General features: G+C 34.8%; 1 protein-coding gene across 2 annotated transcripts in view; it reads left to right on the forward strand.

Annotated features, from left to right (window-relative positions):
* SOS1 (SOS Ras/Rac guanine nucleotide exchange factor 1) overlaps positions 1 to 26,566 on the forward strand; it is a 144,961-nt gene that overhangs the window by 62,659 nt on the left and 55,736 nt on the right. For both annotated transcript variants that reach the window (XM_032352895.1, XM_032352896.1), the window contains exons 3-8: positions 3,981 to 4,112; positions 5,984 to 6,148; positions 7,971 to 8,180; positions 13,907 to 14,050; positions 22,788 to 22,898; positions 22,976 to 23,074. In XM_032352895.1, coding sequence (XP_032208786.1) covers positions 3,981 to 4,112; positions 5,984 to 6,148; positions 7,971 to 8,180; positions 13,907 to 14,050; positions 22,788 to 22,898; positions 22,976 to 23,074 — 861 coding nt within the window. The remainder of the gene's footprint in view (positions 1 to 3,980; positions 4,113 to 5,983; positions 6,149 to 7,970; positions 8,181 to 13,906; positions 14,051 to 22,787; positions 22,899 to 22,975; positions 23,075 to 26,566) is intronic.

Here is a 26,566-nt window from a genome sequence, read left to right on the forward strand (position 1 = left end):
AAATAAATAAAAATTTGAGGGCCATATTAAAAACTGCACTTAAAAAAATAGATCAGTCTGAATTAGTGCAACATATAAATTTTTAATCTTTCTAAAGAATGTATTTTGATTAAAGTATAAACATAATTCAGAGTAGAATAGCAATTCTTGCTTGATATTTGGCCCCAAGGGGATTTGTGGGTTGTTGTTGTCGTCGGTTTTTTTTTTTTAAACATTTATTTATTTATTTATTTATTTATTTATTTATTTATTTATTTGACAGAGAGAGAGAGAGAGAGAGAGCGAGAAATCACAAGTAGGCAGAGGCAGGCAGAGGGAGAGAGAGGGGCAAGCAGACTCCCTGTTGCGCAGAGAGCTCGATGCAGGGCTCGATCCTAGAACCCTGGGATCATGACCTGAGCCGAAGGCAGAGGCTTACCACCCAGGCACCCCAGGGATTTGTTTTAATAGACTAAAAGTGAGTTTTAGTTGCCCTATAGTTTTGGGAAGATAAATACTTCAAAGGTGCTTGAAAACTGATGGATTATAGACATATTTATAATCATGCCTATGTTAGTTAAGAGTTTGATAAATCGTACTACAGATCATCATAGACTGTGAACTATCATAGTCTAAAGGAAAGGGATTTCGTTTTATTGATGTGGCCAAAATTCATGCCACCAGTATTTGAGTATCTTTCTGTCAGGCAGTGTTCAAGATGAATAAAGAAGCATTTATATGAGTGCTCTGGTAATGTAAAGGAGGGGTATGTATTATTTGTTTCTGTCTTTTCAAAATAATTTATTTTTAGGAGGTAGGTATAAAATTGCTCCAGTCTGGTTTATGCTCCCTCTCCATTTTCTATATTTAACTTTTTTTTTAAAATAGAAGCAAAAAATAATAGTATTTTTTCCATGTGCCTGGTAAAGTATATTTTATTTAATTTCTTTTTTTTTTCTTTAATTTCTTAGGTCTCATCCTTTCATAATTACACTTGTTCTTTTCCTCTTTCTCTCTGGTTAGCTAGACTGATTTCCATGTGTCAATAATTTTCCTCTTTCCCTTCCTGGCTTCTGCGTCCTGTATTTAACCAACTTTCATTTCTTATGGCACTGGTGCATTTTTCTTCTCATTTAACTCAGGCTTTCTTGGGCTAATTAGATTTTTTTTTTCTATGAGCTATAGTCTAAAATTTAAAAAGTTTGTTTTACCTTTCCATTCATTTTTTTGTTAACTTCTCTTCCTTCACTTCCTAAAGAATCCTTATAATTTCTAATAATGTTCTATTAACATTTAGATTTCCCAAGTAATTTCTCTATATTTTTACCTTTCTGGGATCCCTTCCCCAAATTTTCCCACAGTAAGCCTTTATTACTATTAAATAAGACTTCAAAAGTACTTGCAGGTCTGAATATTTGCCCTAAAATACGTGAGTGGGAATTTTGACAGATCCTAGAATATTTGTATTGGAAGTGATTTACAAGGATATCTATTTAGACCCTTTTATTTTGTAAAGGAAAAGACAGAATTCTACTAATAAGAGACTGCAGAATCTCAAACCTAGCTCTGTACCTCAGATTTTTCCCAAAGCCATTAGATATTAATGAAGATGGAATTTCTCATTTCAAACACATGAAATTATTAATCTTAACGTCTCACAGTAATAGAATTCTAATTCATGACTCTTTCATTGATCATTCCTCCTTGGCTTTTTACAAAAAATTTAAAATATGTAAAATCATAAAAATTTATTTTGCTCTATTAAATTTGCCACTATAAGAGATAAAGTAATTCTTTCAAACTTGACAAGGCACTTTTTTTTTTAAACTCTTACCAGTCTTTTTCCATACATTCTGACCCTCTTTGTTACCTCCTAAGTAAGTTTAAAATACATTTTTCGTCAATAATATTTTCCCTTTCTTGCCTTCTCTTTTATCATTCCTGATTTTCTTTCCCCTTCCTTCTCAAAACAGTAGATAAACTTGGAATTAGGTGAATACAACTGAGATGGGAAGGGCTTGCTGTTGTGTTGCTTCTGTAATTCCACCAATGACTTTTGTTTCCCCAAAGACGTATGTGCAGTTTATTTAGAATTGTCATATTGAGTTCAGCTTCTCTTCTCTTCTGCTTTTCTTTCACCACCGTACATCAGTGTTTTTTAAGACTATAGGTTATGACCCATTAGTCAGTCATAAAATCACTTCAGTGCATTGCCCAACTAACGTTTTTGAAATGAATAGAAAATATCAGTGCATTGCATATTAGGGCAGGTTCTGTTTTATGAACTTTGTTCCAGTTTACTATGTGTGTGTGATGTTTAAGGATGTAATGTAAAATGTATTAAGAATTTATTATTTCTTACTGTGAGTTAAGGAAGAGGAAAAAAAAAATTAGCAACCCACAGGGCCATCCCATCGTAAGGTTTGTATTATGGTTCTACCCATTTAATTAACCACATGAAACTCATCACTGAAAATTTTAATTAGGGGGCGCCTGGGTGGCTCAGTGGGTTAAAGCCTCTGCCTTCAGCTCAGGTCATGATCTCAGGGTCCTGGGATCGAGTCCCACATCGGGCTCTCTGCTCGGCAGGGAGCCTGCTTCCTCCTCTCTCTGCCTTCCTCTCTGCCTACTTCTGATCTGTCTCTGTCAAAGGAATAAATAAAAATTAAAAAAAAAAAAGAAAAGAAAATTTTAATTAGAAGCCATAGTTAAGTTAGTCCTAAGTCTCTTAATTGTTACTTTTGGATTAGCAAGTCATTTCCTGGGCAAAAGGAAAATAATTTTTGCTCTGGTTGTTCCTTTCCACCCTTTCCCCCTTCCCTTTTCTCCTTTTCACCTGCCAAACTCACCCCAATATTTCAGACCTCTGTATTGCCTGTATTATATGAAGGTATACTGTCCTGGCAAATAGCTTTTCAGCTAGGCATTTCAAAAAGTTTTTAAACTACATTTGTGTAAGTATAGTAATTTCTTTCAACACACCTCTTAATTCCATTAATGAGAATTGAAACAATCACCTCTTAACCTTTGGCAGCTGATTTAACCTTAAACATAGATATTTGTTCTTAATCTGTCCTAGAGCCACATTTTTTCCCCAGAGTATCACATGGCAGTCTTTTTTATTGTCCACTTTAATAGCAACTGACAAAAGTTTTTATTAGACTTAAAATCAGTGATGTTTAATTTTATCTAATAGTTTTTACATACTACAGTTATATACATGTGTTTAAATTATGTTAATAGCGACCTCTGCTGGTTTTAACTATGGTATCCTGAAAGTGGAATTCTGAAACTTGAGAGAATGGTTTGAAATGAATTACATTAATGTATTAAAGTAGGGAAATTCAGCTTTTATATTAACGCGAGTTCTTTCACTTTCAGCGGAAATTCTAACCAAATAAGAGATAGAAATTTAAATGAAGTATTTTGTTAAAAATTAATGATCTTTGAAGGATTCAAACTCTAATGATGAGCTACAGTGTATAAAAATTACTATTACCAATGTAAATCCTTGATTTCCATGATGTGCAAATAGTTTTGAAGTCAGGTATTTTTGCATGATGAAAAAGTAAAGAAAAAATTCTTAGAGATTTCAAGTACAAAATGCCACTTGAGATTGTGATTTTTGTTGAAAGAACAAATGAAGAAAAATTGGATTTGGATCTTTGCTTATTGAACTTAGGTCTTGTTCCTTGAGATTTTATATAAGTAGTGGTTATTCTAATCATTCTTGTCATTAGCTTTATCACAGTGAAACTGAAATTCAGAATGTGATTTTCCCCCTAGATAATACAAGGGATATTTAGTCTCTTAATTGCCTAAGTAAGATACTAATACATTGACAGCTATAGTTTTCTCTTAGCTTAAGTATGTTTGCACTATAAATTATACCATATGTGAAAAGCCTGCTTTTGGGATTCTTTGACTTTAAAAGTAAATTGTAAGTGAAGAGCACTATTTAATATATTTGTTGCTTAGTTGTTATTTTCCTATTTTCCAAGGAACGTGTTCAAAAAAGTTTCCCTCATCCAATTGATAAGTGGGCAATAGCTGATGCCCAATCGGCTATTGAAAAGAGGAAGCGAAGAAACCCTTTATCTCTCCCAGTAGAAAAAATTCATCCTTTACTAAAGGTAAAGCTGAAACACTGCCTTCTTGCCTTTGAAAAGTAAAATAAAACCCATGATTTTAAAGCACTAAGAATATATTTTATGGAAGATAGTGAAATGAAGAGTAAAATTCTCTCATTTTAATTTTTCCAGTAAGTCATGTCATGGGGAGGGATGATATAATAGGAAACTGTAAGTTGGGCAGCATGATTTAAAGTAATTTCATACCAACATAAATATGCAAATTGAAAAGACTAAGAAAAGTTATAATGGTGAATTTTGTTCATCACAGGTGTTACCAGAACCTCAAAGAGAATTTATAAAACTCCTTTCTTGTTGGTTAGACCTAAGTGTCCCTATAAATCTTCAAAAAATTAGATGTGTAAGGGACCTCTTTGAGTCTGCCACAGGGCTATGTGTAATCTTTGAACAAAAACTTTCTAAAGGTTACTTAAACTACCTAGTCCTACTCCTAATTTAAATCAGTCAGCTGAATCTCTCCAGACCTAATAGAAAGAATAATTGCTGGAAACTCTAATAATGCTGTTTCTGTTTATTTAATAAAACAAACAAACTCATCAAAAATACAGGTACTATAGTAATTAAAACCTTAATACTTTTCATATCAATAGTTTTCTGTATACTGTGATACAAGCAAAATGCTAATGCTTGTATACATTATCTCTAAGTTTTATTACTCTACAAAGTTACTATTCTTATCCCTAGTTTGCAGAAGAGGGGCCCGAGGCAGAAAGTGATTGACTTTTAGTCCAGGTTCACAGGGCTCAAAGTGATAATGTTAGGGAACTTAGGTCTATTTGCTCTTGTCCAAGATTTAAGATTGACACTTGGATGATGTTTAAGACTGTCAAAAGATAGTGTTTTGTACTTAGGTTATTGGGATAGAAATATCTGCCTATATCTTACTTGTCTAAAGAAGTAAGTACAAGTTAGAGAAAATTACTAAACTCTTAGTAATTGCACACTTCTTTATAATTCTCTTTTCATGAGTCTTACTAGCATATATTGAATTATATTTTAAGAAAATTAAGAAATTGAGGTATGCCCATGCTCTATGAATAATGATTATAAACTGAATTTTTTTATCTAATTATGGATATAATTTCAACTTACTAATACATTCTTATTACTGTAACCATTTAAATAGTTTTTACATGTCTTTAAAGGTAAATGCCACTTGTCCTCAACTTAAATTTCTTATTTCAAATTTTTTTTAATTGGATTATTTAGAAAATAGAATTTGTTTTCCTGTAGACCCCACAAAATCCCATACTTTCTTTGAAGTTTAGTAATACTATTTAACATGTTCTTAATAACCACTGTTGTTCAGTAGAACATAGCTTGGGTTTTTTGTTTGTTTGTTTGTTTGTTTTTTTCCCCATAGAAACAGTTATAGATATCAGGAATGTGCCATCAGGGTTTGAGGATCCCAGATTCCTTTGGAAAGAAGAATAGAGGTATAAGGCTTGTAGATATTTCCAGATACCAAAAATACATTAATTTTTGTTCTGCATAAAGAAAAAACATCTTTTGTTATAGTTAATTCCAGGTATCCTGAATTAGGTAAAGTGAACATTTCTCCCCTCCCCCAAATTGGAGCTTCCCTTCCTAGGGTTAAGGATGGCCTATTTAGTAATGTGTACTACTTAAGTATTTTACATGATCAAGGGTAATTTTGCCTTGCCTGCCTAGCTTACATTTCCAAATAGCAGTACGTATATTATTCATAGATGAACCACTTACAATTAAATGTTGTTGGTAGTCACAGGCCTCAGAAAAAGTTAAGCTAAATTGTATATTTTTTTAAATTTTTAATCAGTGTGTCAAATTTGTCGTATATGATTTTTAAACATGTTTTTCTTTTAATTTTTCAGGAGGTCCTAGGTTATAAAATTGACCACCAGGTCTCTGTTTACATAGTAGCAGTATTAGAATACATTTCTGCAGACATTTTAAAGCTGGTGGGGAATTATGTACGAAATATACGGCATTATGAAATTACAAAGCAGGATATTAAAGTGGCAATGTGTGCTGATAAGGTAAGATACTGATCCTCTATGTTTTATTCTTAAATTTTTATTCCTGATTTATTGAATACTAACATACTATTCAGACAATAAAATTATATATTATGTGTTAGGGTATATTTCCAGTAACCTAATAGCAAGTGCTCAAGATAACACTTCATGGAAATAGAATATTATATATATATATGTATAGTACTAAACTGTTTAAACATGTCAGGCAGTTTTCTTTCATGTGTTCATGCAAGTAGGGGTAATACTAGTAATAATCTCTTAGTAGTGAAATTCTTTAAATCATTTCGATTGGGACACTTAGAAGATTATGGATTTTTTTTAAAACAAATTTTGAAAATGTAAAAATACTAAACTCTTGAGTTTTATTTCAATACTTAACTATCTATAGATACTGCTTGTTTGGTTTTATTATAATGTTAAGAGCAAACAGTTATTGAAAGTTGAGCATGTATGAAATTTATCTCATTTGGTCTTTAGGGTACCCCTCTAAGGTAGATGCTCTTATAAAACGGAAACTGAAGTTCAGAGAGATAAAAAAATTGGTCCAGGATTTCTTAGAAGTTTCAAAGCCTAGACTTAGACTCTAGATCTGAGTCTAAAGCTTTTATTTACTAGATTGCCTTGATATTTTCATTTCCTAAAAATGATTTTGTAGAAAAGAAAATATTTTTTGATGAGGCATTTCAATCCTTTTTTTCTCACTATACTCCTACTGGTTTGGACTATTCTCTCTGATTACTAAGTCCACTTAATTATGTTCTAGTATTTATTTGTTCTTTCAGAATGTGAACATTCAGACTGTGAACACATACCAATCACCTAATCTGAGAAAGGATTTCAAATGTATTGATATTTTTAAATGAATTCTTTGATTTTTAAAAATAGTTATGTATGTAAAATATTTGATAATTTTAAACAAATTAGATAAGTTAAATATTTCTGAGCACATACTATGAGCTCACACAGGGAGAAGGTGCAAGAGAAGTATAAAACAAGGCTCCATGGACACCTGGGTGGCTAAGTCCATTAAGAATCTACTTTTTGCTCAGGTCATGATCCTGGGGTCCTGGGATTGAGCCATATGTCCATCTCCCTGCTTGGCAGGAAGCTTCCTTCTCACTTTTCCTCTGCTCCTCCACCTGCTCGTTTTCTCTCTCTCTCTCAAATAAATAAATAAAATCTTAAGGGGGAAAAAAGGCTCCAGAGTTGATGATGGGAAACTTCTATTTGTGAAACAAGCAGAAAGTCATCCAAGATAAAATATTATTTAATTGTGTTGTAGGGATGATGATGTAGAAATTTACAGAAGTGGAAAGATGAGGTTTAGCAAGAGTAATAATAGTAGACTTCTTTGAATAGTAGACTTCTTCTTTGGATAGTAGACTTCTTTAATAATAATAAGGACTAGTTTTGATCAGTCTCCAACAATTGTAATCAAGGAGGCCAGTTAGCACACTGTGAATTATTAAGAGACAGGGTGGTGAGGACCTGGAATGAGGTGGTAATGGCAAGGGTATGAAACAGAGGAAACTAAGTCAGAGAGAAATCTAACAGAATTTGGGAACAAATTTGACGTAATAGGTTAACAAGAGAGAGACAGAAAACTATTAACAGAGGACTTGGAGGAGGCAGTTTGTGATATTAGATGGAAAATTTTGTTTTAGAGAAGATATGGAGGAGGCAGTAGCAATAGTGCCAAGAAGAGATTATTGTGTATCTGCTTTTTATCACTTAAGAACTGTATTCAAAGAGCAACTTATGGTGCTTAACTTCAACTATAGGTTCATATTTTATTGTACTTGTTTTATCTCTCACTCTCTAGGTATTAATGGACATGTTTCATCAAGATGTAGAAGATATAAATATATTATCTTTAACTGATGAAGAGCCTTCCACCTCAGGAGAGCAAACTTACTATGATTTGGTAAAAGCATTTATGGCAGAAATTCGACAGTACATAAGGGAACTAAATTTAATTATAAAAGTTTTTAGAGAGCCCTTTGTCTCCAATTCAAAATTGTTTTCAGCTAATGTAAGTATTGTTGTATACACATATATCATTGCATGTGTTGTTAATTTTACATGACCACTCAAATTTGAATTTGTGTAGTTCATGACTGCTAACTTGTCAAATTTTTTTTAAGTTGTGGGATTTAATTCATAGTGTCTGATCTCAGAGTTGCTACGACAGGTTCAGTAAATTCAACATCAAAAATTAGAGGACACATTATAAACTAGACTGAATTATAAATGCAAATAAACTTAAAGAATCTTCTGTGTACTCCAAGGAATAAAGCCTCTTGTTAAGGTGGAAGATTTATTTTTGTTTAATTTGACTCATTTAAATCATTTAACTAATACTTCATCAATGCTGCCTATATATGTTGTTAGGCATCATATAGTCCTTAGCAGTGGGTATTCAGAGATAAATAAGACCATTCCTTCCCTCATTTGGGAGTCTAGTCAAGACTGAAATGTAAACTTGAATATTAAATGACAATATAGTATGGTAATTACCATAATAGAGTATGACAACAATATTTTGGGGAGCAAAAAGAGAGAGCCAGTAACGTTGAGAATTGGAGAAGGGATCACTCATCTTACAATAGTAATCAAACCAACCTTACTGAATCCTGGGGAAATGTACTGAGTGGTGAAAACAGCTGAAATTGTCTAAGGGGGTTACATCTAGTAATTCCTAGAAGTCTAGCCATGGCTGACTGTCAAAAATGTAGTGCTTACTGCATGCAGAAGCTGAGACGGGGGCTCAAGGCATGGCTATGGATGACCATTAGAAGTTACTGGAGTAGGGCACCTGGGTGGCTGAGTGGGTTAAGCCTCTGCCTTCGGCTCAGGTCATGATCTCAGGGTCCTGGGATCGAGTCCCACATCAGGCTCTCTGCTTGACAGGGAGCCTGCTTTCTCCTCTCTCTCTCTTTACCTGCCTCTCTGCCTACTTGTGATCTCTCTCTGTCAAATAAATAAATAAAATCTTTAAAAAAAAAGTTACAGGAGTGGTTTATGATTTGCACAAATTTAAGAGTAAAAAAAACATTGTTCATTTTAAATGGATGTTATATTCTATGTGAATTTTACCTTAATAAAGTTGTTTTTAAAAATAAAGGAGCAAAGCAGCACCTGGCTGGCTCAATCAGTGGATAGTGTGACTCTTGATCTCAGGGTTCAAGCCCCCATTGTGTAGAGAGATTACTTAAAAATAAAATTTTTTAAAATAAAGGAGTAAGGGATGCTAGGGTGGCTTGGTTAGTTAAGCGACTGCCTTTGGCTGAGGTCATGATCCCAGGATCCTGGGATCAAGTCCTGCATTGGGCTCCTTGGTCAGTGGGGAGCCTGCTTTTCTCTCTGCCTGCCGCTCCCCCTTCTTATGCTCTCTCTTTCTCTCTCTGACAAATAAATAAATAAAAGATTTTTTAAATTAATAATATAGAAAGGAGTAAAGAATAGGTAAAGATCTCTTAAGACACAAAAATCAAGAACCATAATAAAAAATTAATGAATTGGACTTCAATAAAATGAAAAACTTTTGCTCTTCTAAAGACACTGCCATAAAAATAAAAAGCCACAGAATGTTAGAAGCTATTTGTAATACATATACCTGACAAAGGACTTGAATCCAGAATATATAAGGAACTTTACAATTCAATAATTGGAATAACAGCCTGATATTTTTAAGTGGGTAAAAAATTCACATATTTTATGAAACTAGCTATACCAGTGGCCAAAATACACATCGAAAGATACTCAACATCAGTATCCTATGGAAATGCAAATTAAGACCAAAATGAGACATTACTACAGATTCAATAGATAGAAAGGCTGTAATTAAAAAGACTGACAATACCAAATGCTGAAAAGAATGTGGAGCAACCGCTTGTGGAAATGTTGTCTAGTACAAATACTTAGGAAAAGAGTTTGGCTGTTTTGTGTAACCATAAATATAAACTAGCCATTCTACCAGCAATTCCACAGCTAGGTTTTTACCCAGAAGAAATGAAAACATATCCACACAAAACTTGTTTGCGAGTGTTCATGGCAGCTTTATTTGTAATGGCCCAGACTTGAAACAACCCAAATATCCATCAGCAGGTAAATGAATACATAAATTGTGGTATGTCCATACAAAGGAAGACTACTCAGAATTAAAAGGAATGAAGTAGTTATAAAAGCAACAGTAAGGGGACGCCTGCCTTTGGCTCGGGTTGTGATCCCAGGATCCTGGGATCAAGTCCCGTGTTGGGCTCCTTGCTCAGGGGGGACCCTGCTTCTCCTCTGCCTGCCTCTCCCATTGTTTGTGCTCATGCTCTCTCTCTCTCTCTTTCTCTCTCTGACAAAATCTCAAAGAAAAAAGCAACAGTAAGGATGCATCTCAAAAACATTAGCCAGGAAACTAGACATATAAGATTATATATGATTCCATTTTTTTAATATTCTAGAATTCTAATCTGTAGTGACAGAAAGCAGATCATTAGTTTCCTGGGAGCCATAATGGTGATTATTGGGGATGGGGCATAAGGAAACTTCTTAAGGTAATGAGACTTTCGTATCTTGACTATGGTGATAGTTACAAGAGTGAATAACTACGTAAAATCTATTTAGAAGTACATCAAAATAGATTTATCTTATTGGATATGAATCATGCCTCAATGTTGATTTGATTTTTAAAAAGTCACTACTGAAAATCAAATAAAAAAATAGTAACTGAATAATTGTAATTAGTTCTTGTTTTTCAGTTACCTAGGCATTTTTCTAAAAGTTAAAATTGACAGTATTTGGGGCACCTGGGTGGCTCAGTTGTTAAGTTCTGACTTCAGCTCAGGTCATGATCCCAGGGTCCTTGGGATCAAGCCCTGCATCAGGCTCCCTGGTCAGTGGGAAGCCTGCTTCTCCCTCTCCCCCTCCCTCTGCTTATATTCCCTCTCTCTCAATGTCTCTCTCTCTGTGTCAAATAAATAAAATCTTAAAAATAAATTAAAATTGACAGTATTTGGTTTTGTGATGGGTTTGGTTAGACTGTTACTCCCATATGCTACATGTGGGAGGGTAAACCAGTGGACTCTAAAAAGCTATCCACTGACGTTTTACTTATTTATTTTTTATTGAGGCATTAATCACTTGTGTATATATATATATATTTTTTTTAAATTAACATATAATGTATTATTAGCCCCAGGGGTACAAGTCTGTGAATTGCCAGGTTTACACACTTCACAGCACTCACCGTAGCACATACCATTCCCAATGTCCTGTATCCCAAACAACCTCACCCTATACCCCCCTCCCCCGGCAACCCTCAGTTTGTTTTGTGAGATTAAGAGTCTCATGGTTTGTCTCCCTCCCAATCCCATCTTGTTTCAGTTATTCTTTTCCTACCCCGCAAAGCCCCCATCTTGCTTCTCGACTTCCTCATATCAGGGAGATCATATGATAGTTGTCTTTCTCTGATTGACTTATTTCGCTAAGCATAATACCCTCTAGTTCCAACCATGTCATTACAAATGGCAAGATTTCATTGCTTTTGATGGCTGCATAGTATTCCTTTGTGTGTGTGTGTGTGTGTGTGTGTGTGTGTGTGTGTGTGTGTGTACCACATCTCTTTATCCATTCATCTGATGAGGGACAACTAGGTTCTTTCCATAGTTTGGCTATTGTAGACACTGCTGCTATAAACATTTGGGTACACGTGCCCCTTCGGATCACTACATTTGTGTCTTTAGGGTAAATACCCAGTAGTACAATTGCTGGGTCATAGGGTAGCTCTATTTTCAACTTCTTGAGAAACCTCCGTCCTGTTTTCCAGAGTGGTTGCACCAGCTTGCATCCCCACCAATAGTGTAGGAGGGTTCCCCTTTCTCCGCATCCTCGCCAGCATCTGTCATTTCCTGACTTATTAATTTTAGTCATTCTCACTGGCGCGAAGTGGTATCTCATTGTGGTTTTGATTTGTATTTCCCTGATGCCAAGTGATGTGGAGCACTTTTTCATGTGTCTTTTGGCCATCTGGATGTCTTCTTTGCAGAAATGTCTGTTCATGTCCTCTGCCCATTTCTTGATTGGATTATTTTTTCTTTGGGTGTTGAGTTTGATGAGTTTTTTATAGATTTTGGATACTAGCCCTTTATCTGATATGTCATTTGCAAATATCTTCTCCCATTCTGTCTTCACTGACATTTTAAATATGTAACCCCGTGGTAGAAGTCTATCCAGGAATCTAACCTGCAGAAAATCTTACAGAAGTCACTAGGTATTGTATTGAGCATTCTTGTATGTATACATATTTGTAATAAAAATGAGATGATAGACGAATAGAATGAAGAAATGAAATAAAAGGGCAGTACATATGGACTCATGAAATTTTTTGTCACTACTGGTAGAACAAGAGCTTGGCATGTCCCGAGAAGGCCCAGGTATGAAGAGAAGAACTGAGGCAGTTAGGAAGCACACATAAGCATTTCTACTACATATCAAAGTACAGTGGTTGCTTTGAAGGAAAGCACTATATGACTGAATTGCTAACCGAATGAGCTATTTTCTTCATGAGACACTACCTGAAAGAATGACTGACAGACTGTGGTTATTCAGACTTGTATATTTGGCAGACATTTCTCAAAAATAAGTGAAGTGGGGGAATAAAATGAACAAACCTGTCATTTCGAGGAAAGTAACAGTATTTGTGGATAGTGTTAAAAATTGAATTTTCAAATGAAAATAAAATTTTGGAAAATTTTTATCCACTCACACTACCGATGTGTGATACGGTGGTAATAATGGATTTGGTCTTCTAATATTCTGTAGTGAAATGTGTTAAATGTGTTAGCATTTGGAAGATTGTGGAATTCAGTGGACCACTACTTTCCAGGTGACCAAATTCATAATGCTACAAAAACACACACCAGTAAAGAATCCATTCAGAGTTTAATATAGACTGATGGATTTTAATGTAGAAGTACAGAATTGATATGGGTTCAGATTCCACATTGCAACAAACATTTAAGAAACTACCATTTGTTTCTTTTGGTATAATATCATAAAAGGCTGTCTACTTCATTTATATGAAATGTCCAGAATAGGCAAATCCATGGAGTTAGAAAGTAGATTAGTAGAAAGCCAGCCCCAGGGCAGAAAAGAAGAAGGGTGAGTGCTGCTGATGGATGTAGACCTCTCTGGAGTGATAGTGATATTCTGGAATTTGATAGTAGTGATAACTGAACAGCTCTGAATATGTGAAAACCATTGAATAGTGCACTTTAAAGGGTGAAAATTTTATGATATATGACTTTTATCTCATTAAGGAAACTCTACTGAAAAAAAAAACAATCTACAGTTATTTGAATAGACTATTAAAATATTCCTCCCTTTTCCACCTATCTGTGTAAAGCTGGATTTTCTTTGTAAATGTATGCTTTTATCAAAAACAGTGTATCACAACAGATTAAATGCAGCTATCTTTATTAAGCCAGATGGTAGAAATTTACAGAAATGTAAAACAGTGCCATTCTTCTCAATAATTTTTTTGCTTTTAAAAATACTATATATTATTTTGAGAACCATTGCCCTAAAGAAATGTATTTGCAAATTGTATACCTTTGCAAAAAGAATTCTTGAATTGTCTTTTACTTGTATTTGTAAGTTAAAATTTCTCACTGTATTTGCCATGTTAAATTTCATGATTACAAAATGACTTACTGGCTCAAAATTTGTTTTTTATTCTGTAACTGAATTTGCTTTTCCTCCCAACAGGATGTAGAAAATATATTTAGTCGTATAGTAGATATACATGAACTTAGTGTAAAGTTACTGGGCCATATAGAAGATACTGTGGAAATGACTGATGAAGGTAGCCCCCATCCCTTAGTAGGAAGCTGCTTTGAAGACTTAGCAGAGGTAAGTAATTAATTACACACCAAAAAAAAAAAAAAAAAAAAAAAGTCTGCATGAAAGCTCTTCATTTGTGTTAAAATTGGAATCTTAATTCTTGTTTCCAGCTAAAATCCTAGATATTGACTGCTGACTACTCAGTCATATTATCCATTCCTCAGAGGCTCATTGTCAACATTTGTTTCTGCTATCTTACGAAACCCACAAAAAAACTAGCCTCTCATTCATTATAAAAAAAGCAGATCCCACAGAGGGGAGGCATTTACAGCTGACAGTCCATCATGTCTTCTATAACAAAGCTAAGAAAAGACCGTGAATGCCCTGTCATTGAAGCAGCCACAGAAGTTGGACCTGAGGTTAGATACTTGTGTTCCAGCCTCAGTTCTGCAGCTTAGTTGTATGTGACTGTGGGCAATTTATCTCCAATCTCTAAATCCCCTTATTTGTATTTCTAAAGTAGGGAATAACAATAGTAGGACTCAGGATTTTGTGAAAATTAAAGTAACCTACCTTAAATATTTAGCTAACCACCTTCACATTGTACATTATTATTTAGAATAGGAGGAGTGAAGTGAACAGGAAAATCAAGTCCAGGACCTGGATGAATAAAATGTTATGGGGGTGGAAAAATAGTAACTTTCTCCTTGGGTATTCAAATGCTAAAATACAGGATTTAGTCCTAATAAGTTAGTATTGGTCATCATTCTGAGATTTTTAGCTCTTACTTTGTTCTGACTCTAAAATCCACAAACATAAGGTTGAGTTTATAAAAAAAAAAATTTAAGATTTTTACACTAAATAGTATGGTAAGCTTAAGCTTCACGACACCCCTTCATTCTTGCTTCAAACACACAGAAGTCGATGCACCTCTTGATCCGGATGAAACATTAAATTGTCTTCCTCACTTCTCCATCAGGTGTACAGTTTTTAAACTATCAGTGGCATTTCAAGTTTTCTAAAAACAGTGTGGCCGTATGTGCGTGGTCATTAGCACAGTATAAGCATCATCTAATAACAGTTTCCATTGTAGAATGTTTTCGGGTACTTGAATAAATCAAATCTTTAATTGAAAAAAAAAACACACACAGAAGTCATAAAGTATATATTTTTTTAAAGGACTATACATAACTAGGCTCAAATATAAGATCAGAAATAGAGTAAACATTCAAAGTAATGAGCTCCAGTAGTTGGGTGTTGACTTTGAGGATAATGAAGACTAACTGTGCTCTATGAAAGTGAGCAAGAGGGGCGTCTGGGTGGCTCAGTGGTTTAAGCCTCTGCCTTCAGCTCAGGTCATGATCTCAGAGTCCTGGGATCGAGCCCCGCATCGGGCTCTCTGCTTGGCATGGAGCCTGCTTCCTTTTCTCTCTGCCTGCCTCTCTGTCTACTTGTGATCTCTGTCTGTCAAATAAATAAATAAAATCTTAAAAAAAAAAAAAAAAAAGTGAGCAAGACTTCTTGCTCCAGGATCCTGATTATAAGAAGATGCTGGAGCAATCCTACAACTTCCTCCCTGGAAGGTTTGGACTTGAGGTCAGGGACAAAGAAACACTACCTTGTAACAAAAATACTTTAAAACTTAAGAAATTATCTTACAGTATTAAGCCGGTATGATTATAGAGACTGAGACCCCAAAATCATTTACAGAGCAGGTTCAGGTCTACAAGAGTGACCATAAATGTATGGGAGAGAGAAAAAGGAAACCAGAAATTAAAAGCCTCCCCCTAAGAAGTCTATATAATACAGAATTCCAAAATACAAAACAAACTCTAATGTTTAGAGTGCTGTCTAAAAAACTCAACAATTAGAAAATGAATTCATTCCAGATGAAATTAATTTTGTACAATAGACATACAAAGAGTTTAAAAGAAGTTTAGGATGCTCAGAGTTAAATGAAGAACTGTGATCCATTTATAAAGAAGATGTGCTGAAACAAAAATAGGTGGAAAGAAAATAAGAACAAGCAAGTAACAAAAAAAAAAATACAGGGATATTGGGAATTAAATATAAATAAAAACTCAGTATGTAGTAAACATTTGCTAAACTTATTTCAAAGAGAAAATTAATGAATTGGAAAAAGGAATTGAGCACAGAATGTGACACAGAGAAACCACAATTAGAATGTGAAAGAATAGCTAAGAGTAATAAAGGCTACATTGAAGGGTTTTGATGTCATCTAATAGGAGTTTCAGTTAAAGAATGATGGAGAAGAAATACATGAAGAGGTAAAAATTGAGTACTTACCAGAAATGAAGACATGAGTTCCCAGATCAGAAATGAATTCCAAATACTGCACGGGATTAATAAAAATAAACCTATAGCCAAAAACATTCTAGTGAAACTATAGAACATCAAGGATAAAGAGAAAAATCTTAAAATTTGTGAGAGAGAAAAGAGAGCAATACTTGAAAAGAACTACAAATAGAATGACAGAAGGCTTCTCTTTAACAATAGAGGCTAACAGTTGAGTGGTAGCTTCAAGTACTAAGGGAAAACGGAATTTTCTGCCCAACTGAACTTTTATTCAAGATGAGTTTAGGGTCCCTGGGTGGCTCAGTTGGTTAAGTGACTGCCTTCAGCTCAGGTCATGGTTCTGGAGTCCTGGGATCGAATCCCGCATTGGCTTCCTGCTCAGCAGGTAGCCTGTTCTTCCTGCTCCTGTCCTCTCTTACTATGTCTGTCTTGCTCTCTCCAATAAATAAATGAAATCTTAAGAAAAAAAAAAAAGTGAGTTCTAAGTTTAAGATAATAAAACTTGTAGAAGCAAATGTAAGATCTTCACGACCTTAGAATAAGGAAAGCTAGCTTGCTTTGTTTTTTTTTTTTAGATTTTATTTATTTATCTGACAGAGAGATAGAGATCACAAGTAGGAAGAGTGGCAGGCAGAGGGAGAGGGAAAAGCAGGCTCTCTGCTGAGCAGGGAGCCCGATGTGGGACTCGATCCCATGACGCTAGGATCTGACCTGAGCTGAAGGCAGCCGCTTAACTGATTCAGCTACCCAGGTACCCCAAATAAGGAAAGATTTCTTAAGACACCAGAACCATGAAAGAAAATATTGATAAACTGGACTTCTTTAAAGGTAAGAACATCTGGATCAATAACCAAAATTAAGAGTGTGAAAAGGCGACCTGTAGATGGTGAGACAGTGAAAGACTCCTATCCAGAGTGTGTAAAATCAGTAACTTAAAAACAGTGAAGTTTTTTAAGAAAATAGAAGACCTAAGCAGGTACTTCTTGAAGAAAGTTCAGCATCATTATTCATCAAGGAAATGCAATGTAAAACTACTGAACAGTTGGAACTCTGCATTGCTGATGGATGGGATATAAAATGGTACAGCCCCTTCAGAAAACTGTTTGGCTTATCTACTAAAATTAAGCCTACAGTGTACCAAATGATCCAGCAGTTTCACTCTTACGCATATACCAAACAAAACTGGGTGCATGTGTTTACCAAAAAACATGTTTAAAAATGTTCCCAGCGGGACGCCTGGGTGGCTCAGTTGGTTAAGCAGCTGCCTTCGGCTCAGGTCATGATCCCAGCGTCCTGGGATCGAGTCCCACCCACATCGGGCTCCTTGCTCGGCGGGGAGCCTGCTTCTCCCTCTGCCTCTGCCTGCCATTCTGTCTGCCTGTGCTTGCTCTCTCCCCCTCTCTCTCTCTGATAAATAAATAAAAATCTTTAAAAAAAAAAAATGTTCACAGCAGGTTTATTCATAGTGAATTGTCATATATTCACACAGTGAAATGCTATGACCATAAAAAAGAATGAACAACCGACTTTTTATAAAAAGGGCAACATGGTGAACCATATAAAGACATTCAAAATACTATGTAATTCCACTTGTAGGAGGTTCAAAACCATGTAAACATGGCAAACCCAAGATTTATATAGTATATTAGGCAAGTTCAGTATAGTTGCCACATAAAAGATTAGCTTAAAAATTGATAGCATTACTGTGCTCGTTATAAACCATTGTACATGACATTAAATGAAAAACTCCATTCACTATAGAAACAAAACTACAAGACACTCAGAAATAAGCCCAACAAATATTCTAGACCAGATAAGAAAATCATAAAATAATTAGGTTCATAAAGAAGATCTGAATACGTGGAAATACATATTATGTTCATGTATGGAAAGACCCAGTAGTATAATGATACTAGTCTCCCAAATAATCTCTAAATTCAGTGCTTAGCACACTAGTCCTAAAACTCGTGTGGAAGAATGAAGGGACAAAAATTAAAATTTTGAGGAAGAACAAGTTAAGAGTATTTGTCTTGTCATATTTTAAAATTTATTATGTAGTCACAGTAAGTAGCACGGTATTGATGAAGGTATAAACAAACTATGCAACAGAATAGAGTCCTGAAAAAAAACACACATACACACATGATATGTGACTGAGATTGTAATTATCAACCAGTAGAGAAAGAAAAAACGAATTAAAAAATTATGTTGGGTCAAAACTGGTTATCCATGTGGAAAGAAAATATTCCATCCTTAGCTCACATCATACCCAAGTTCTCAACAGATTAAAAATCCAAAAATGAGAAGCAAACTTTAAAAGTTCAGAAGAGAATATAGGAGAATATGTTTATGACTTTGAGATAGGAAGGGTTTCTTAAAGAACATTGAGAGTGCAAACCATGAAAGATTAAAATTTTAAAACTTCTGTTTATAAGCATGGAGGTTCCTCAAAAAGTTGAAAATAGAGCTTCCCTATAACCCAGCAATCGCACTATTGGGTATTTACCCTAAAGATAAAAATGTTGTGATCTGAAGGGGCACGTGCACCCGAATGTTTATAGCAGCAATGTCTACAATAGCCAAACTGTGGAAAGAACCTAGATGTCCATCAACAGATGAATGGATAAAACAGAGGTGGTATAGATATAGATATACGATGGAATACTATGCAGCCATCAAAAAATGAAATCTTGCCATTTGCAATGACATGGATGGAACTAGAGGGTATTATGCTGAGCAAAATAAGTCAATCAGAGAAAGACAATTATCATATTATCTCCCTTATAGGAGGAATTTGAGAGGCAATGTGGGGAGTTTGGGTGTAGGGAAGGAAAAAATGAAACAAGATGGGATCAGGAGGGAGACAAACCATAAGAGACTCTTAATCTCACAAAACAAACTGAAGGTTGCCGGGGGGAGGGGAGAAGGGAGAGGGTGGTTGAGTTATGGACATTGGGGAGGGTATGTGCTATATGGTAATTTTTTAAAAAATCAAAACACCTGGGGCGCCTGGGTTGCTCAGTGGGTTAAAGCCTCTGCCTTCGGCTCAGGTCATGATCCCAGAGTCCTGGGATCGAGCCCCACATCAGACTCTCTGCTCAGCAGGGAGCCTGCTTCCACCTCATGTTGGGTGTAGAGATTACTTTAAAAAAATAAAATTTTAAAAAAGTTTTTCTCTGCCTACCTCTGCCTACTTGTGATCTCTCTCTCTCTCTCTGTCAAATAAATAAATAAAATGTTTAAAAAAAAAATCAAAACACCAAACTTCTGTTTATAAAAAGACACTATAAAGTTATGGGAAACATGAAAGAATGAATTTGAACTTTTTGCCTCACTCAATATACAAACATAAAATGGATCTAATGTAAGAGCTAAAATTATAAAACTCTTAGAAGAAAGCATGACTTGTGGCACCTGGGTGACTCAGTGGGTTGGGGCCTCTGCTTCGGCTCAGGTCATGGTCCCAGGGTCCTGGGATCGAGTCCCACATCGGGCTCTCTGCTCAGCGGGGAGCCTGCTTCCTCCTCTCTCTCTGCCTGCTTGTGATCTCTGTCAAATTAAATAAAATCTTGGGGCACCTGGGTGGCTCAGAGGGTTAAGCCTCTGCCTTCGGCTCAGGTCATGGTCTCAGGGTCCTGGGATCGAGTCCCACATCGGGCGCTCTGCTCAGCGGGGAGCCTGCTTCCTCCTCTCTCTCTCTGCCTGCCTCTCTACCTGCTTGTGATCTCTGTCTGTCAAATAAATAAATAAATAAATAAATCTTTAAAAAAAAATTAAATAAAATCTTAGAAGAAGAAGAAGAAGAAGAAGAAGAAGAAAGCATGGCTTAATCTTCACAACCTTGGCTTTGGCAAAGGATTTTTAGATACGACACCCAAAGCATGAGCTACAAAACAAAAAATACATAATTCAGATTTGGGTGCCTATAGGAAGGAGGGAGGTGTCGTTGTTAAAGGGTAACAAGAGAGGGGCACCTGGCTGGCTTAGTGGAGCGTGAGACTTGATCTCGGGTTTGGAGTTTGAGCCTCATGTTGGGTGTAGAGATTACTTTAAAAAAATAAAATTTTAAAAAAGTTTTTCTTAAAAAAAAGGCAGTAAGAGAGATCCCTGTAGTGATAGAAATATTGTATACTTTACATCAGTGTCAATGGCCAGATTGTGATATTGCACTATATTGTACTATTGCAAAATGTTACCATGATGGGAAACTGAGTAGTGTGCACACATGAAACTACATGTGAATCTAAATTATCTCAAAAAATACATATTTATACAATAAAATGTTACAGAGTTTAGAATAAATGAATGGAAGAAACCATATTAATACAAATGGATAAATCTTAGACACAACTTTGAATGTAAAGTGCAAATTGCAAAAGAATAAATACATTACGGTATTTATATAAAGTTTAAAAACATTGCCTTATTTCTTGATACATGTGTCATTATATAAAAACATACATGGAAATGATAAAATTAAAATTCAGGACAGTGATTTCCTTTGGGGATCAGTATGGGAGGAGATAAGCTTGTGAAAGGGGGCTCAGGAAGATCAATTATTACCACAATGGTGTCTTACTTTTTTTTTTTTTAAAGCTGAAACAAGTTTATAAGATAAAGTTGAACTATTTTGAGCCACATGGTGAATATAGTTAGGTTTTTCTCTGTATCTTTCTATATGTTTGGAATATTCTACATTTTTAATCATTAATACACAGTTACATATATTGATAATCAGAATTTTATGAATCTTTTAAGTATTGATTTTTAACCTATAAACTAATCATAAAATCTGTTAACTTATACAAGGATTCTTAGAAGTGCTTGCAATTCTATGTATTTATCCTCAAGAATAAAACTGTGATGAGAGGTTGGATTCCTAGTTAGTAGTTAGTTTTTTTTTCTCTATTGAAACATGCTATTTTAGAATGATAATACTGGGGACCTTTTATTCAGTGCTTACTATGTACGTGCATAGTAAGCATTTTGCTTAAGATACCTCATTTAATTCCTAAAACAACCCCTTGAAAGTAGGTACTATCCATTTTTCAATGAAGAAACTAGCTTAGTTTATCAAAGCTTATTCAGCTAATAAGTAGTATAATCAGAATGGGAATTTGGGTCTCTGTGACTCTAAAGTTATGCTCTTAAGCCACTTTGCTGTATAGCCTTTACTTTTTGCATATAGTTGTCCTAAAGATTCTGTAGTAAATTAGAGTTCGTTGAAAGAGGGGGAGGGCAAACATTTGCTGTTCCAGATGATTTCTAGAGTTCAAGAAACCCGTGATAAAGCATCAGATCACATTTTTATTTCTCTCTCCCATCTATTCTGCTCATACCTGACTCCCTTCTGTTAATTATTTTTGGAACGTTACCATCCGTTCTTGTAAAATCTGGAGTGGACTGCAATTTCCAGTGTTACATTATTATAGAAATTTTTATTTGGGAAAGTAGTTGAATGAGTTGAAATAGGGAAATGAATCAGGAGTCAGTTCAAGGACTTTAGGATGACTTAGAACTTTATATGCCATATTATATTTTACAAAGTCTAGAACTCAGGTCTTCTGATTTCTGATCTTGTATTGTTATTATTCAGTCTTTCCTTAAAAAAAAGAAAAACTAAGAAACTACATTAAGGGTAATGAACATAAACATCATTTGAGCTGTCAGTCCCTCTTCCTTCTGTACTCCTCCACTAGATGTCCTCTGCCTCTTTCTAGAATTCCCCATCCTAGAAATGAACTCTAGCTAGAATCTAGAGCGCAATTTTCACAAGTTTGTTTTGTTTGTTTTTTAACAAGGAATAGGGCAGAGGATGACTCCTTCTAAAATCAAGACACTGATTCTCTTTTTCCTCAGGAATCATCAAAACCCATAGATTGTACTCTTTTAGACCTAACCATTCAAATTGTTTAGTTCATTTATGATTGATGATAGAATTTTTAGCAATTTGGATAAACTCTTGTTTAATTGCTTGTGAAAACTATAACAATTTTAGATGATACAGACTGCTACCTTTGGCTTGAAGAATGTGAAAGTAAAAGTCTACCAATAAGAAATAACCATGAGAAAATAAATGTTGGATGCCCCTATTCCAAAGGTTTTACTTTACCTCATTGTTGATATCTGTATTTGTTGTTGTTCCAGCTAAATTTTGTTTTCCAGAACCAAAGTCTTGCCATTCTTATGACCACTTTTGTTGATAATGCTCTACTAGAATCCTTTGAGGAGAGGTGTCATAACCTATAAGGATATCATTATTCATCAGATAGAAGTGATTTACTTATCTCTTCTGGAGAATATTAAACTTGTCCTTAATTAAAATCATAATGGATAGCCATGTAATTTTGTTTGAGGCTTAAAAAGAAGCACATAACTGTGCTAGCTTGGATGTGCCTATAATTTAATCTTTCTGTATTTCTGGCGGTAAGTTATTTAAGTTTTAACTTGGAGAAAGATTATCTATGTTTTACATTCTTTATTTTCTAAGGAACTGGCCTTTGATCCATACGAATCATATGCTCGAGATATCTTACGGCCTGGTTTTCACGATCGTTTCCTTAGTCAGTTATCAAAGCCTGGAGCAGCACTCTATTTACAGGTACAGTAATTTTTAAATCAAGATATATGATGTCTGAAAAGTAAACTTTAAAAAAAATTAATTACTTTGTTTTTTAGTCAATAGGCGAAGGCTTCAAAGAAGCTGTTCAGTATGTTTTACCCAGGCTACTTCTAGCCCCTGTTTACCACTGTCTGCATTACTTTGAACTTTTGAAGGTAAGAAAACTCTTACTGCTATTTAGAAAACATTCAGATGTGATACAACTTTTTTTTTACCAATTTAGTTGTGCGTTATTATGTTAGCACCCAAGAACATTAATCTATATCTAATTGTTTTTTCTAGTTAAGAATAAAATGTAAAGGAGTCTGCAAAAGAGTACCATATTTTCTCTAGTTTTACTAGTGATTTTTTGAGCAATTATCAGATATTTTTATCTTGGGCCCTTTTGCTTACGTAGCCAGTTGTTTAGAAACAGTCTTGGGTTTCTGCATCCATATCTCCATTTTCGGACCTCAGCAGATTGATTCAGGCACTTAGCTAAGGGACTCAATGTAGAGAGAAGACCAAAGTAATGGAGACTATTAATCACCTAATTTTCATCGCTCAAGTTTATAACTATCTCTATACAACAGCTTCACATTACCTTAGAAACAGTGAATTATGTATAATCCCAGTAAAAATTCCTTATTCAGTCACAGTTCAAAATATACAATTTAAAAAGCACTGTCTGAAAGGAAAGGATTTTGAGTTTTTTCCCCCTCTTCCTTTTACACACTGAAATTAAGGAAAGAGGGACACTTAGCCTGTATAAGTTATAATTCATTGGTATAACTTAAAGTGATTTACTTTTCTGGTGTCTGGGTGGCTCAGTCGTAAGCACTCGCCTTTGGCTCAGGTCATGATCCCAGGGTCCTGGGATCGAGCCCTGTGTTGGGCTCCCTCCTCAGTGGAAGGCCTGCTTCTCCTTCTCCCACTCCCCTTGCTTGTGTTCCCTCTCTTGCTGTGTCTCTTGTCTGTCAAATAAATAAAATCTTAAAAGAAAAAAAAGTCATTTACTTTTAAACTTCTTATGTAAACATCTAATGATATCTTCTTTGGACTATGGATAATATGTCCTAAAAAACATCAGGGTTTTTTTTCAAAAATTTACAATAAGGGATGAAATAATAGAGATACTCTGTTTACCCTTAATGGACTAGCCCCAAAGAGACAAAGTAAGACATGGGTTAATATTATTATTTCTTTAGCTTTTAAAAGAATGTTTTCTTCATTAAAGAAAAATTCTATTTAATATTATGATTTTGTTAGGGAAAATTTATTAGTAGAAATTATATTTACAGTTTGCAGAAGTACATGCTGAAATGAGCTCTCTATAATGAATCAGTGAATGATGTCCCACTCTTTTTACATTGTAGTGATTTGGACCTTAGATTCTCAAGTAGGAATGTTTGAACTAGGGAAGGACCAAGGGAGGTAAAGGATTTAATCACCAAGCAGAATTATAGAGCTCTTAACTCTCCATTCTAGACTGAAAACAGCATACCATTTAAGGTCTTTGGTAATATAGAATGATTATTTTAAGAGGATAATCAAGAGGAAGCATTTGTTATACAAAACCATTCTTTACAAAGAATTCATTATGACAAACCATAGTCCTAACAGGATATTTGCAAACAAGTTTGTTACATAGAATCCTTGTTCGTAATAGTTTATGTGATAATGGGATTTTAACCTGAGACTGTAATGAAATTCTGAAGCATTAAAAGCCAGATGAAACCCAGAAGCATTTTTTAATTTATAAATAAGAACAAGAAGCTCTGATGAAGGTTGAAAAGGCTGTAAAATCTAATCATCTTAATAATATAAGTAATTATTTACTTCCCCAAGTACAGGCAATTAAAAATGTTTTAAATTGTTAAGTTGTGATAATGGAGTTTTTAAATTAAGACATCATTCAGGAATTTAAAAGATTTCTATTGGTTTAAGCATATGTATCCCTAGTTCATCTTACTGCCTAAGGTTCCACTGCAGAATTGCAGTATATTGAGTGGGAAACCTTGCCTAGTTAATCCCATGGACTGTGATCCCTCCTTTTTATTCTGCATCCCATCAGTACTAATGTATTATTTGTACTTATTTTCAATTTATATTTGTTGGTGTGTTGCTTAATTAAATATTTTCATTGAACAGTATTTTCAAGGAATATTCTTTGAGATGCTAGTCCCATGAGATATTCTAAATAAAAAGTTGTGGGGAGGGATGTGCAGTGGTCAGATATGTTGGAGAAAGACTACATCCTTAATTATATACTCCTAGAAATTTTCAAAGTATGTTAGAATATTTGGACTTTGTAAAATAGTGCAGTGAAGCAATCTAATGGTTTTCTAGAGTTTCCCAAATTAGATGAACCATGAAACCCTTCTATATTTTTGTTTTATGTTTGTTGAAGTATAATTACCACACAGTGTTGTATTAGTTTCGGGTGTTTATTATAATGATTCAGTGATTCTGTACATTACTTAGTGCTCCTCGAGATAGGTGTACTCTTAATCCTTAAACTACTTCAGGGGATTCTCACCTCCCTTCCCTCTGGCAACCATCAGTTTGTTCTCTGTATTTAAATTTGTTTTTTTGTTTGTCCTCTTTTTTTCTTTGTTGTTCATTTGTTTTTTTCTTAAATTCCACATATGAGTGAAATCATGTGGTATTGGTCTTTCTCTCATTGACTTATTTCATCTAGCATTACATTGCAGGTCCATCCATATTGTTACAAATGGCAAAATCTCGTTCTTTTTTATGAACGGATAATATTCCATTGTATGTGTACACCACATCTTCTTTATTCATCTATTGGTAGACACTTGGGCTGCTTCCATAATTTGGCTATTGTAAATAATGCTGTAATAAATGGAGTGTGTATATCTTTTCAAATTTTTATGTTCCTTAGGTAAATACCCAGTAGCGGAATTACAGGATCACATTTTTAATTTTTTGAGGAACCTCTAAGTATGGAGGTTTTTTCATAGTGTCTAACTAATTTACATTCTCACCAACAGCACATGAGGGTTCCTTTTTCTCCACATCCTCACCAGCACTTGTTATTTCTTGTGTTTTTTATTTTAGCCACTTTGATTAAGTGGAAGGTGATATCTCATTGTAGTTTTGATTTGTGTTTCCCTGATGATTAGTGATGTTGAGCATCTTTTCGTGTGCTCTGTTGGACATCTGTATGTTGTCTTTGGAGAAATGTCTGTTCATGTCCTCTACCCATTTTTTAATTGGATTACTTGTGGGTTTTGGCATTGAGTTGTATATAGGGTTTTTTGTTTTTATTTTTGTTTTTTTAAAAGATTTTATTTATTTATTTGTCAGAGAGAGCACAAGGCGGGGGTAGTAGGCAGAGGCAGAGGGAGAAAAAGGTTCCCCACTGAGCAAGGAGCCCAATGCAGGACTCGATTCCAGGACCCTGGGGTCATGACTTGAGCCAAAGGCAGATGCTTAACTGACAGAGCCACCCAGGGGTCCCTAAGTTTGTTTATTATATATCATGGATAGTGACCTCTTATTGGATCTATCATTTGCAATTATCTCCCATGCAATAGGGAGCCTCCTTATTTTTCTTGTTTGTTTCCTTCACTTTGCAAAAGCTTTTTATTTTGGTATAGACCCAAAGTTTAATTTTGCTTATTTTCCTTGCCTGAGGAGAT

This window comes from Mustela erminea, chromosome 7 (assembly GCF_009829155.1).
Source record: "Mustela erminea isolate mMusErm1 chromosome 7, mMusErm1.Pri, whole genome shotgun sequence".
NCBI classification, from domain to species: Eukaryota; Metazoa; Chordata; class Mammalia; order Carnivora; family Mustelidae; genus Mustela; species Mustela erminea.